At 31.4% G+C, this 14,483-nt stretch overlaps 1 protein-coding gene across 6 annotated transcripts in view; it reads right to left on the bottom strand.

Annotated features, from left to right (window-relative positions):
• Cep290 (centrosomal protein 290) overlaps nucleotides 1-14,483 on the bottom strand; it is a 67,571-nt gene that overhangs the window by 42,062 nt on the left and 11,026 nt on the right. For 3 of the 6 annotated variants that reach the window (XR_007212779.1, XM_048358581.1, XM_048358591.1), the window contains exons 11-23: nucleotides 14,246-14,368; nucleotides 13,280-13,403; nucleotides 10,987-11,159; nucleotides 10,087-10,249; nucleotides 8,588-8,688; nucleotides 8,428-8,515; nucleotides 7,419-7,528; nucleotides 6,197-6,289; nucleotides 5,835-5,919; nucleotides 5,163-5,305; nucleotides 2,623-2,787; nucleotides 1,841-1,990; nucleotides 898-1,013 (exon numbers count right to left, since the gene is read on the bottom strand). Coding sequence is in view for 5 of the 6 variants with exons in the window: in XM_048358581.1 (XP_048214538.1) it covers nucleotides 898-1,013; nucleotides 1,841-1,990; nucleotides 2,623-2,787; nucleotides 5,163-5,305; nucleotides 5,835-5,919; nucleotides 6,197-6,289; nucleotides 7,419-7,528; nucleotides 8,428-8,515; nucleotides 8,588-8,688; nucleotides 10,087-10,249; nucleotides 10,987-11,159; nucleotides 13,280-13,403; nucleotides 14,246-14,368 (1,634 nt within the window). In the remaining variant the exon portion in view is untranslated. Of the gene's footprint in view, nucleotides 1-897; nucleotides 1,014-1,840; nucleotides 1,991-2,622; nucleotides 2,788-5,162; nucleotides 5,306-5,834; nucleotides 5,920-6,196; nucleotides 6,290-6,474; nucleotides 7,249-7,418; nucleotides 7,529-8,427; nucleotides 8,516-8,587; nucleotides 8,689-10,086; nucleotides 10,250-10,986; nucleotides 11,160-13,279; nucleotides 13,404-14,245; nucleotides 14,369-14,483 lie in introns of all 6 variants that reach the window. The other 3 variants (XM_048358601.1, XM_048358611.1, XM_048358621.1) reach the window with 2 other exon arrangements.

The raw sequence follows: 14,483 nt of genomic DNA, 5'->3' as shown, positions 1-14,483 counted from the left end.
TTAAGATTGATTTACCCTCTTCGTAGTATATGTATTATATATATATACATACACACATATATATATATATAAACTTCATGATATGCATCCTAACTATATAAAAGTCTTCTCAATTCACAAAGAGGTTTATTGCCTATGGAAAAGATATTCCAGAATTATAAGCTGCTTGGTATTGGCCAATTAATGATGGCTACATAATTGACTCTGGCACTGAATGGTTATTTGGACATGTAATTTAATTCTAGTTAATGAGATCTGAATCAAAATCTGTCAGATGTTTCTGGAGGTAGGGAGGGGCAAAAAACATTTAAAATTATATGGAAAAAACACAGGATCCCTTCTTTTCAATGCGCATGTTTCATCTTCATGACCTTTTACAACTGTATTATTAGCAAAGTAGGAGATAACAGTAATCTTCATTTATTGTGACATCAGACGGTAGTCAACCCGGGTGCTTAACTCATTCTTTGATTAGGTATTCTAATTCCCAGTTCCTACCATGAAAATCATTCTTTTGAAATATAATAGATAGCAGAGTACTGCTAGCAACAGTGGTAATTTACAAAATATTCATATGTGCTATGTATTACTCTGGACATTTTCATATACTCATTTATTACTGTTGGAAAATTTTAAATAAAGGAAATGAAAATACAGATAGATTAAGTAACTTGTTCTGTCTTACTTATTACTGCTCTGTCTGGTTTAATATTAAACCCAGGCAGCATCAGGATATACAAGGGTGATCATTGAACTATTTTGTTTATCTAAATACATATTCCTGAAAGCAATTCCCAGTATTTAAAAAAAGATGACAAAATATCTATGTTTTTCATGTTACTTTCATTATGAAGAATATACTGCGATTAAATTTATGAAGTTTTGCTAAATACTTACCTTAGATATTCTTTATATAATAAACTTTGCTGATGACGAATTACTGCAAATTTTCTATTATAGTCTTCAAGAGAATCCTCTAATTTCTTTAAATTCTTTTCTTTATTGTCTAGTTCCTAAATAAGTTCATAAATAAGAATGTATCCATCAGTGTATTTTGAGCTTAAAGGCATAAATTAATCTTCCATCAAGATTATGAAAAAAATACAAACCCCACCAAATTCATAATCAGTGTAGATTATTTCGATGATGATTAAATCTATATTACTTTTAACTGGTAAATAAGGGTACACGCTAGTAGATTACCAATGTATGTTTCCATAATCTATTGTAAACACTTTATCATAAGGCATACCACATAAGGCAACATGACTCCTTTTGTGATTATGTTGGTAATGCATGTGGTATTAAAGGTATTCAAACATAAATGGAATAATGAAAATCATCTTTCATTACTCCTTTTACAATGCCAAAAATACATCTAGCAAACTGAAAAACATGTAGAAATAAGTAATTTAGTAAAATAGTCTATTAAGTGGGTTGACTAACAATAAAGGGATAACATGAAAGATAATTTGGCTTAAGAACTTTTCATGTGGTTAAATAAAAAGAACATAACCCTAATGATGAAACTAAAAAGCATGATCATGTTATTCTTGAACTGTTTTTCTAACAAGTGACATAAAATACAATTATTCATCATTAATATATACTAGCTACTTGTAATACATGTGAACACACCATAAATGACATGCATATGAACAAGATATACTACTATGCTTCTCATGAAGATGAATGGAGTAAATTACTTTTAGTTTATGCCATTCAAACTATCATAATCCACTAATAATATATCTCATATGTTAGAGTACTCAAAGGAATTCATAAAAATTAAGAAAGTATCCATTTTTTTATATTTACATACATGTAAAATCTGCAGTACCTGCAAGAGATGTATTAAATATTCGTTCTGAGAATTAATGATATTGGCACTAGATGGTGCTATCCCATCAGGCAAGTCTACTCCTTTAAAAATGACATTTGATCCTTCTGATTGTCTTAAAAGACTGGTTTCTTTCTCAAGATGCTCTATCTGGAAATAAACAATCCAGGCATAAAAACCACACATTGAACATTCAAAAGAAAATTGAAAGCAGTAACCTCATACTTTCCTTATCTAAGAATGGGTGGAAGAATGACCTGATAGAAATTTCTATCTATCTATCTATCTATCTATCTATCTATCTATCTATCTATCTATCTATGAACGAACTTTTGTATTCATATTTCCATAACGAAGCACTTATTTTTCCACTCATTTTTTTCAATTCAATTTTTTTGTGTGCCAGTCCTAGGGTTTGAACTCAGGACCTGGGGCACTGTCCTGGAGTTTCTTTTGTTCAAGTCTAGTGCTCTACCACTTGAGCCATGGGTCTACTCCTGGTTATTTGATGGTTGACTATAGACAAGAGTCTTACAGACTTTCCTGGTCAGCCTGTTGCAAACCACATCTTCGGATGGATCTCAGCCTCCTGAGTAGCTAGGATTACCAGTGTGAGTCACTGGCGCCAAGTTTCCCCTTAATTTTTGTAAGAAAACCCTAAATTTTTTTTATATTGAAAAACCCAAGGGATTTTTTTCTCATAAGGTAGCTCTATAAATAAGTTTCCTATTAAGCTTACATTCCTATGCTTAGTACATCCTTCTATTTAATAATATTCTCACCTTTAAATTTGCCTTTGCCAATTGCTGAGAATAATTTATAGCCTCCTTCCGAGATTCCTTGAGCTCCTGTCTTAATTCTTCATTCCTTCCAGTAAGTTGATCAACTTGGGCTTTCAAGTGCAGACTGGCATCAAAGATTCCTTCTGCATTTTTTGATTCTATAGCCTAGTATATTTATATTATATATTAGAAATACAGGGGAAAGAAGTAAATTCAGTCATCAAAATTTTAATAAAAATTGACATTTAAGCATTTTTTCTACTTTCATTGTCATGTATAAACAAAATATGCCATTTCACTTTATTTAAAATTATAAATTTTAAACATCATTAACTAACACTAAGCACAATAATCACTTCATTATAATAAGCAACAGCAATTTGTTAATAGATTTGCAAACTACAAAAATCACCCAGAAAGGAAAAAGACAGTAAGAACTGAAATAACAGTCTCTTATTGCCTGGAAAAGTGGCTTATATTGTTTACATCTTCATTAAAGTGTTTATATCTTCATTTCTGCTTCTGAATGAAGCAGAAATAATGTCAGTTTCGCCCATTTCTCAGGGTTTAAATAGCCAGAATTAAGCAAAAAAATCTGAATTATAGCCTAAAGAAAGGAAGAGAACAGTATCTACAATCAGTTAAGTATGGTTTTTATTGCTTCCATTCCACATAATTGGTCATACTAAGGACTAAATATGGTTACAAAGTATTATGCATAAAGAATAAGTATTAAGCATAAAGAAGGGGAAAATAATATATCAAATATTAAAATATTATCAAAATAGATTTATTGGCCATAATTCTCTAACAATAGCATACATAAGTATACCCACACCATCATGTACTTACACAGTGTAGATGTGTGTGTGTGTGTGTGTGTGTGTGTGTGTGTGTGTGTGTATGTGCACAGGTAAAACTTGAGACTTTAGAAAAAATATACAGAAGTAAATTGTTCCATTCAAGGGATCAACTGATTCACATAAATTATATCAAATAATTTTCTGGCATCATAAGGTTTTAATGTCCTGGTGTCATTTCACTTTCTGCTAACAATTATAGTGCTAACAGAAAAAAACTTAACTACTTAATTACATTTAAAAAAACAACAAAATAAATAAGAATAGTTCTATTTAAACAAGAAGTAATTTTGGAAACAGTTTAATAACATTTACTAAATATGGTCAGATAACAAAACCACCAAATACTTAGGCAGTAGTATAACATGTATTGTATTCAGGCTTATATAACAAACTCTTATTAATACTGTGGAACTCTTCAGTCTCTAGAAGACAAAAATAGACAGAAAACTGCATATGGCTAAAAGCCTTCTCTGGCAATATTTCTTTAAATATTTAAAATAAATAAAGTCAGTGAATTACACTTTCAGGTTTGTGGCATAATTCCTAACAGTTCTAGCTCTCACAAATAAAAACGAATAAAGAAAAGAAAGAAACTACAAAATTAACAAAGTTCAGCAGACTTTTAAGACCAGAAGACAGGACCATTAAAACTCAACTCTGCCATTCTTACTCTAAAGGCAGCCTATAGTTGTAAGGACTTATAATTTGGAGGGGGGCAGGGAGACCTGGAGGGGAGGAAAAGTGAGAGCAAAATGAAGGAAGGGTAACAATGTTTGACAAGAAATATACTCACTACATATGTAACTGTAACCCCTCTGTACATCACCTTGACAATAAAATTAAATTTTTAAAAAAAGTATCTTGTTTGGAAAATTCCAGTGAGAAGAGCTAGTCAAAAAAGAGCTCTGAATTCTGTGTTAAAAACACCTAACTAGCTAGCTGGCTGCTAGTGGTTCATGGCTGTAATCTTAGCTACTGAGGAGGCTGAAATCTGAGGACTGGAGTTCAAAGCCATCCAGGTCAGGAAAGTCTGTGAGATTCTTATCTCCAATTAACCACCAGAAAACCAGAAGTGGGCTCAAAGTGGTGGAGCTCTAGCCTTGAGCACAAAAGCTCAACAGCCCAGGCTGAGTTCAAGCCGCATGACTTACCAAAAACAAAAACAAAAAGAAAAACAAAAACAAAAAAATTTACACTGAATGGTTGCAAGCTGATCTTTGAATCAGAAGAATATTGATGACAAAAATGAAGAGATAATGAACTTGAAGTCAGATCAATAGTAATTATCTAAGTGGAAGAAGAAAAGATCAAAGAGCAAAAACTAAACAGTGCCTAAGAAACTATGAGCCAATATCAAATTGCACATAAAACCAGTACCAGAAAGAAGTGGCTAGAAAAATTGAAGTAATAATGGTGGAAAACTTTCCAACAATAATAAAGAACGTAAGTGAATAGATTCAAGATGCTCAGTAAACCTTAAACAATACACACACAACCACAAATACAACCTTGATACACGATAGAGAAACTGGTAAAAATCAAATATAAAGAGAAGGTATTAGAAGTTCAACTGTCTCAAATACATCAAAAACCAGAGATCAGTATGTAATGTAACATCATCTTGGAAGAGTCATGAGGTAGTCAAGGATAGAAATTACAATGATAAAAGTAACTTACATTCACTAGTCTCTCAAGACTAGGGATAATTAAAGATGTTTCTCCTCTTTTAATATCGGGATCCTTCTGCATTTCTTTTATAGCTTGTAGTATTTCTTTCATACCTGCTTCAAGTTGCTTATTTTCTTCAAATAATTCTTTTACTGTAATTATATTTTGCACTGATTGAATAACTAGGACTTTTCCATGATTTAAATTATTGTAACAAACACATAACAAGTATTTCACTGAACAAATACTGTGAAAATGTAAATATGAATAAACCAAAAAACTTCAACTATAAATCCAAAAGGAATAGTTGAGTTACTTAGCAGATTTAAGTCATGTCCATTTATAAATATCCGTTTCTCACAGCTGGAAAAAAATAACAAGCATGCCTTTACCTTAAGTAGGCTTTATATTAAAAATTAGTACTTTCTAACTTCATTTTGGTTAGATAATATGAAATGACTAGACATAGAAGGTCACAAAAATTATAATTAAGATCATTCTCAGACAGCAAAAATAACAAGGCAAACTTACTAAATGAGTGGCAGAGACAAAGTGGTATATATTATAGAGATAATTAAAGATAAACAGATTAGACAATGGAGAAGGAATTAAGGTTTTTTGAGACCTAAAATCTTTAGTTTAGGAAAAACAGATATAGAAAATAAGATAATAGAAACTTACGTTTATTCTGAAATTTAGCTATTACTGTCTTACTTCTTTCTAAATCTCTTTCCTTTTCAATTAGTTCTCTGGAAAGCAATTCATTCTGAATAAAACAGAGAATAAAACCGAAGTTTCATAAAATATCACAAGTTTGCAGGTTACCAAAGTTACAAAAAATGTAAATTAAACTGTAACACACCAAGAATGAGGCTATGTAGATATAAAACAATTATAAAAATAAAGTCTACAGGCCAAAAGAGATGGTGATCTCCCTCTCCTCCACCTCTTCATCCCTCAACCCCTAGTAAAAGGCAAAGAAATACAATGGTTTCTGTCTTTAATAACACAATCATTTCTCATAAAGTCTATCTTTATACTACCTGTTCTGCATGAATTCTATGACGCTCAAGCTCTACTTCTGCATCTCTACTCTGTGCTTCTTTGATCAATAAATCCTGTGCTATGACTTCATTCTAAAGAAACATTTAACATATTAGCAGAGTCAGGTTCATCTCAAATTAATTTCACTTTTAGACTTTTGATAGAATGTGTATAAAGTATTAATGGGTTAGTAAAAAAAATTCTGAATTGTTACAGAATTTGTTTAACAGAGTGATGAAAAAGTTACCTAAGGAATATAATTTTGAGGAAAGCTCACCTGAGATCTAAGAAATACTAGTTCTCTCCGGAGCTGTTCTATAAGATTTTCAAGTGGATCTATCTGAAAGAATTTTGACTGTGATGCAGTAGGCACAGAATCTGAGGGATTAATTTCAAGCTTACTTTTCAAACTCTCAGTCTGTAAGGATACTTTGCTTTTTCTATTATCTTCTTTCAATCTGAGGTCAGTATACTGCTTTGGGAATTGAACCTGTTCATCTTCTGATGTTGCCATTTGCAATTTAACGAAGTCACCACTATGGTCAGAGATTTGTTGACAAAATACTTCAGATTTTTGCCTAAGGGATAACTTCTGCATTAAGTCTGAAGCTGTTGGTGAAGCTTGAAAAGATGAATTGCTTGTTTTTATGAAGCTATTTTTCTCTATTGCTGGATGGCTTACTGACAATTTCTTCATACACTCATTAGAAAGAGACCGTAAGTAGTCATTTATATCTTCATTGCTCCCTTTACTGAAGGTACTGACTAACGATTCTAGATTTCTTAAAGATTGTAGACATGGTGCTTTAAAAATCTCTCTTATTGTAATAGTCTCTGGAGTTGAATTATTATCTTTTACTTGTATAGATGAAGAATGTCTGGTTAGAGAGACAAAAGGTTCCATACCACTTGCTACACTAGGGTGAATTTCAGGCAACATTCTTGATAATGATTGTATAGTCACGTTCTCCTCTGTCTCATTCTGATCTGATGGTAGAATACTGAATGATGGTCTCCTATGCAGCATCTCTATTTTATCTGAACTCTCAATCTGTATTCAGAGTAAATAATGTCTCATTAATCAATCTCTGTATCAACAGGTTATTTAAGCAAGCAACTATAAAAGAGCAGATGGCCAAAATGAGATAATAGAAGAAGAAATGAAAGCAACGGTGACATTTCTTTTCACTCTCTTTACTATAACAATACTTTGCTCTTTACCTTTGATTGTGCTTCACTCATACTGAGGTTCACAAAGTTAGATTTTCTATCTCCTGTACCCTCTTCTTGAGACAAGTTTTCAGTTAGCTTCAGGTCCTCAATAGTTAACCCTACAATGTGAAAAATAGACAAGTTAATAAGAACAATATTTTGCCTTTATTCCAATGGTTTAATTCTTTGAAACTAGAATGAATTTTAACCCAACTTCTCTTCTCAACCAACAGTTTTTAATAAGCTATTAATAAAATAAGAAAACTAATTTGACTTTCATCTTCTCTACTATTATTTGTCCAATATGTGCTTAAACTAGTAATTACCAAGAATAAAAATATAAATTAAAGAATCCGGAATTATAAGTACACTGCTGATTGTACTAATATAGTTTCACTGAGCTGGAAAACATGTAATGTGTTCAAAGGACCATAAGGCTAAAAATCTAAAATCATACTTAATCATAGGTATACCAGTGAATGTAAGCTAAATCAAAAACAATCTTAGTGAATGTAAGCTAAATCAAAAACAACCTATCTCTATTATCCTCTAACAAAACCAGCTCTGCAATGATTATTATCAGACTTAATTAACTTTTCATTGTAGCAAGATAAACAAATAACTAAAAATATAATGTAAATTCAATATAACATGATTTATTCTTATTAAAGGTCTCAATGAATACCCCTTAAAGAAAAGGAGCATATTAAGAGGAACATATGTTCACATAAAGTTGCCAAGTTTTGTGAATAATCACAATATAGTGGGGTTTACAGAACTTAAGAAAGTAATACTATAAACTTGTCAAAAATCCATTATTATAAAGTTTGGTTTTAAGATTCATGTTTAAGATTAGTGATTCAACCTATATATTTGCACACTTTTTTTTTCATTTATTGAGCTTGTAGCTACATTACTTTGGTAATATAGCAAAAGCATCCTTGAGATACAGAAAATCTAAGACCAAGAAAATTCATTTTTAATGATTCTTTTAAAGGTACAAAATAAGTGACTATACCTAAGTTTGCAATTCTTTTTCCTCTTTCTTTAGCCATTTGACGAATTTTTCTTTTCAGATCAAGTCTTTCTTCTTCTAGACTTTCAATCTGCAAAGTATGAATTATTAGTACTTCTCTTTAGTCCAACTACGAAAATGATAAATTGAGCACCACACTTGCCTCTTTCAAAAGAATCTGGTTTTCAGCTCTGTACTGCTGCTGTTTCAAGTGCTTACTATTTCTAAATTCAGTTAAATCAATCATTGTCTTCGGTTCAAGGCCTAAAATAGAAAACAACACAGTTAAATACTTAAAACCATGCAAAAAACTGCACAACCTTCATATACCATCAAGTAAAGGTGGTAATTCAATTAGCCAGTATCACTGAAGTGCAGAATACTTTTTATGTAATAACTATCTAGATGTTTTCTAATAAATTTCTAGGTAATTTGTACTATAACTTAAATTAAAATTTGATCAGAATTTATTTTACCATACCAGCAATCCTCACAAGAGCTATTGTAAAGGTACCAACACTAAGAATATTAGGTTTGAAATAAAACTTTCAACTTGTAACTAAGTCATAGAAGTAATACTGCATTTAAAAATTTATTTTGGTCTGCCAAGAACAAAATGAAATTAATCTAAATATTGTGTTTAGAGAAGTACCTGCCATAGAGTAATCTTCATCAAAATGAATATGGAATATATTAGCATTAGAAGGCTGATGTTTCCAGTGTACTTGCCCTAATAGGCTATTGCTAAGCCACTAGACATTAAGACCAAATATCAAGATGAACCAGAGTAGTTATTAACCAGGACCTTTACAACTATGAACTTAATCTTTAAACACAGAAAACACAGTATTTGTGACAGGCCTCTAGATAGGTCAGAAATCATCTTTAGGAACTTCCAGATTCCTCTTTCTGATCTGTCCAAGTTATTCAAGTGTCTATTGAGATCCCAGAATAATTCTAGGCTTAGTTAGGCACTATCTGAAAATATTCTATATGAAACATTTAATTTTCCTTTCTCCAGAGAAAATCTTTTACAGGGGTCTTTTACAAAAGACCTTTTAGTTCTAAGAAAGTGTTAACTAGCATTTATCAAATGTAACTAAATTAATATTTAGATGTATTTTCATTTTAAAGAAGCAAATTAGTTAAAATTCAGCATTCGAATTAGTAGTGTTAAGTAATGAACTACTGAAATCACTATATAAACTCTCAAGACATATTTACAACTTACTTCTTATGATCAATAGAATCAGTAAAACCCTTAAAATATTCAAGTAAAGTAAAATGTAAGCAAGATTCATTGTAAAAACCACGTACTTAAAAAAGTCCTTAAGAGGTTTAAACAGTATTTATAAATGTCCTTATGAACTACTTTGAAATGAATATTTTGCAAAGTGACTCATATAGTCTTTCTGGGGGAAATAACAAATGGACTTGCACAGTTTAAACAAGAAATTATTGATATGAAGAAAACAAACCGAAATGAATGGGTAGGTGTGTAAGCTAAGTGGCACAGTGTTGGCCTAACATAAGCAAGGCTCTATGTTCCATCTCAATTACTGTAAAAGAACAAAATAAAATAAAATAAACAAACCAAAAGTAAATATGAAGAACTTGAAAACTAGAGTTGAGAAAAACTATATATCTTAAAGGATAGCTTACCTGCACGTTCTCTCAGTGCTTCATTTTCATCAAGGAAATCATTGATTTTCAACTCAAGCTTATTGATTTCCTTTGTTAATACTTCAATTTCTCGGTCCCTTATTTTAATTTGGTTTTTACAATTCTTTATTTCAACAACTGCATCTCCTAAGCCATATACTCCCTGAAAAATACACAATATAATTTAAATATACCATGAATGAATAATTCACTAAAATTAATGAATTAAATTCATGAATTAAAAAATTATATTCAAGGGCATATGTGTACATACCTATAATATAGATGATACGAACATTCACTTTTTTTTTAAAATTAAGACTGAAGCTTAGAAACAATTTTATACATACTAATGGGGGTTTATACTGTGCTTATATAAGCCAAATCCAGTAATAATAATAATAATGGAATATAGAAAAGCTGAAACTTAAGAAAATATTCTAATCTCAAAATGGTTCAAAATGTCATATATAGAACTCTTGAGAATATAGAAAAACATTAGAAATGAACCAATAGAATATAGTTGTCTAATAGTAAGTAGTATAGAAAGCACAAAGTATCCTATGTTGGCACAGTATGGTGACAGAAGTATCTTTGCTATCAGTTTTATCAAAGCAGCCAGTGTGTCACATCTATATAGCCAGCATCATGGTCAAATAAGGAAAATGTGCTGATTCACTAAAGCTGCCTGTCTGGGCAAAATGCATTGAGCAGAAGTTTTGAAAATAATGCTCCTGACCAAAAAAAAAAATGCTCACAATTTTGAATAGCTTAACATAAATTAAAACTACTTTTATAATGAAAGTATTACCGAATGGTTGAATGCAATAATAGACCAAATCATTTGTGAGTGGCTAAAGTAATTCTAAGCTCCTTGATTGACAAGATAAAAATACATACTGACTCATAATCTTTTAATCGCTTTAAAGCCTCAACCAATTCTTTATCCTTTTCTTTTGCATCAGCTTCAGCCAGTTCAGCTGTTCTCTCAGCCTCCTTAGTTTTCTCTTCTAAAATTTGTAGTTTTGACTGTATTTTCATATAGTGATTTTGCTGAGAAAGAGTTGAAGCACCTAAAGAGTGTAAACAAATACCATGAGTTAACTGTTCCTTTAAATCAACGATACAAATATGGGTAAGACAGGGGTGGGAATATGGCCTAGTGGCAAGAGTGCCTGACTCGTATACATGAAGCCCTGGGTTCGATTCCCCAGCACCACATATATAGAAAATGGCCAGAAGTGGCGCTGTGGCTCAAGTGGCAGAGTGCTAGCCTTGAGCAAAGAGAAGCCAGGGACAGTGCTCAGGCCGAGTCCAAGGCCCAGGACTGGCAAAAAAAAAAAAAAAAAAAATGTGACAAATATGGGTAAGACAAATGGCAAAACACTAAAAAGAACTCAGTTTTAAATCTGCAAAATGAAAGCTATTTAGTTAACAAAAATTACATTAAATGAACCTTTGCTAAAGGAATATGAATTATAAAAGTTGCAAAATACTACCCCACAAAAATTGATCATTGTGGCAGTGATTTTGGCTGGATAAATGACTATTAGAAATATAAACTAAGAATAGTACAAGAAATATACACAAGGTCTAACGTATGAAACTGCAACCTCTCTGTACATCAATTTGACAATAAAATAAAAAAAGAAATATAAACTAAGGTTCTGCTTATATTGCAAGCAACTAAATGTGGTCCTAATGCTAACAAGTTATAAATATAGAAGCCATATATGAATTTCAGGAAATTTTTTTTAAGGAGAAATGTGAATCTCACTTTTCATTTTCACTTTCCTCCATCTTGCTATCTGAAATATGAATACAAAGACTGGAATTCACTGTGCATAGGACTAGAGATGGAAACGTCAGAGTAGCACACCATCACACAGGGTCTTGAGTAGGTGCAGCAATGATACTGAATCTGAACTGAAAAGTTTTGACTCATTTGAATCCTAAAATGGCCAGTTTCTATCTTGCTTTAAATCATCCTCAAGTGCTTTTCCTGTTTCTTACAGCTAAATTAGCTGAATTTTTTTTCCTAAATCCTTACATACCTCACCTTGCTAAATGCCAGACCCAAAATATAATATTCCTATCATTGTAAAATATATTGACAGATAATTCCATGCTCATGTAAAATAAGCATACTCTAATATATGTACATTGGAGTTACACTAGGCATTAGATTAGTACAGATATAGCCAATAACTTAGCTGTGAAAGAGGCTAAGCTGTCCCAGTATCTAGCCTCTCTTCCAGTTAGCCCTCCACAATACACTTGAGTACATACTTTTTGCCTGTTAGTCTGTCAACTCTATGTTGCTATTTGGGATGTAAACCTAAGGGTAAAACTTAGTGTACGGAAAATGTTACATGATATCAATTAAGACAAAATTAATTCAAATGCTGACATGTTATTCCCGAAAATTATCTGAAATGTTGATACACTAATTTAAATTGTATAGAACCAATCTACTAAAAATAGTTAATGACATTTTTATCAAAGGGACAAAATTCTAATAAAACAAACCCATCATTTAGAAGTTGAATGCTAGTAATATATGTATAAGAATTAATATGCTTCCATTTAAAAAATATAGCACAATTCAAATGGAGAATATTTAATGTGTCTAGTGACATTAGACAATTTTTTTTTTCTGTGCCAGTCCTGGGGCTTGAACTCAGCACCTAGGCACTGTTCCTGAGCATTTTCACTCAAGGCTAGTGCTCTACCACTTTGAGCTACAGCTCCACTTCTGGCTTTTTGGTGGTTAATTAGAGATATGAGTCTTACAGATTGGCTTCAAATCATGATCCTCAGATCTCAGCCACCTTACCTAGGATAACAGGTATGAGCCATAGGCATCTAGTTGACAATTTTATTTTAACAAAAAAAATTTAAAAATCTTTTAAAATAGCCAGGCACAGGTGGCTCATGCCTGTAATCCTAGCTACTCAGGAGGCTGAGATCTGATGATCATGGCTCAAAGCCGCCCAGGCAGGAAAGTCCATGATACTCTTATCTCCAATTAACCACCAGAAAACCAGAAGTGGTGCTGTGGCTCAAAGTGAAGAGCTAAGGGACAGTACCAGGCCCAGAGTTCAAGCCCCATGACCAACAACAAAAAAATTCTTTAAAATATACCTTTATTTATAAAATTGGTTTCAAATACTTATAAAACAGAAGAAATCACCTTTGTTTCTCTGCAGCTCATTTTTCAAATCTTCAACAATGTAAGTATTTTTTTCCATTTCTTTTGTATATTGTTCAACTTGTTCAGTGAGCATCTTAATCTGATTGTCTCGTTCCTGTATACCCTATAAAATATTTAATATATTGCAGATCCTTTCATGAATATAAACATATACTTTAAAATTAAAGAAAGAGGTAACTCTTATTTTTTCAATAAGATTTGTATATAATTATAGTAATGGTAAAACTATGCTTCTTATGTATGTGTCATCTACACTTCAAAATAAATACAATGACCAATAAACTGGTAAACAGAAACTCCAGAATTTACTTCTTAAACATTACCTTCTTCATCACCATCCAATTCTATCTTTTGACAATTTTTTATGTTTGTGTTTTTCCCTGAGCTTGCTATTTTGTTTAAAGTATCTTTTATACCTTAAGCACTTCTTTCAGAAATACTGTTCCTTGTAACTTTAACTAAATACTTCTCAAATCTCATTCTTTATAGATGATCCGAGTGTGGCTCCTTTATAAATGAGTATGTATTTTCACTGTAAATGAAATAAATAGGTAGCACATTCAAATTATAACCACTCCTTTTAGTTTTATTTTATACTATCTGAAGTACTTCAGGATTAAAATACAATGAAATTCAATAATAGAGAAGTAAGATATTTTAAAATGTAAACATTTTCAGTAGCATCTTATTGAACAATTCCTGACTAAAACAATGCACAAATTATTTAGAACAATAAAGAAAGAAATACAAAATATTTATATTTCTGACTCTAACCCTCATCTAAATTACCTAATTTTTATCTTCATGGGACTAGTATAAAAATGTTCCAGACTTTATTATATGCCTAACTGTGGGCACTACTAAATTAAATGCAAATAATATAGTAAGACAGTTTGGATTTCTAACTAATAAAACAGTTGGATAAAACAAATTTTGACGTTTTACCTGTTTTAGAGCCATGATGTTACTTTTATCAGCATCAAGCTGAGCATTTTTAAGCTTCTCCCTCAGATGATGTAACATTTGTTGATATTCAATAATTTCATCATCTTTAGAAGACAAAATTAGCTAGAAATAACAAAACATCTCTTACAAAAAGGAAAATAAATTGCCCAATTCAAGATGAATAATATATATCATTAGTACACCGAAGAAAGTACAGAAAATAAATTTTTTTTTTTTT

This window comes from Perognathus longimembris, chromosome 1 (genome assembly GCF_023159225.1).
Source record: "Perognathus longimembris pacificus isolate PPM17 chromosome 1, ASM2315922v1, whole genome shotgun sequence".
NCBI classification, from domain to species: Eukaryota; Metazoa; Chordata; class Mammalia; order Rodentia; family Heteromyidae; genus Perognathus; species Perognathus longimembris.
Note: the sequence above shows the minus strand (reverse complement) of the source record. Positions and strands in the feature narration are given on the sequence as shown.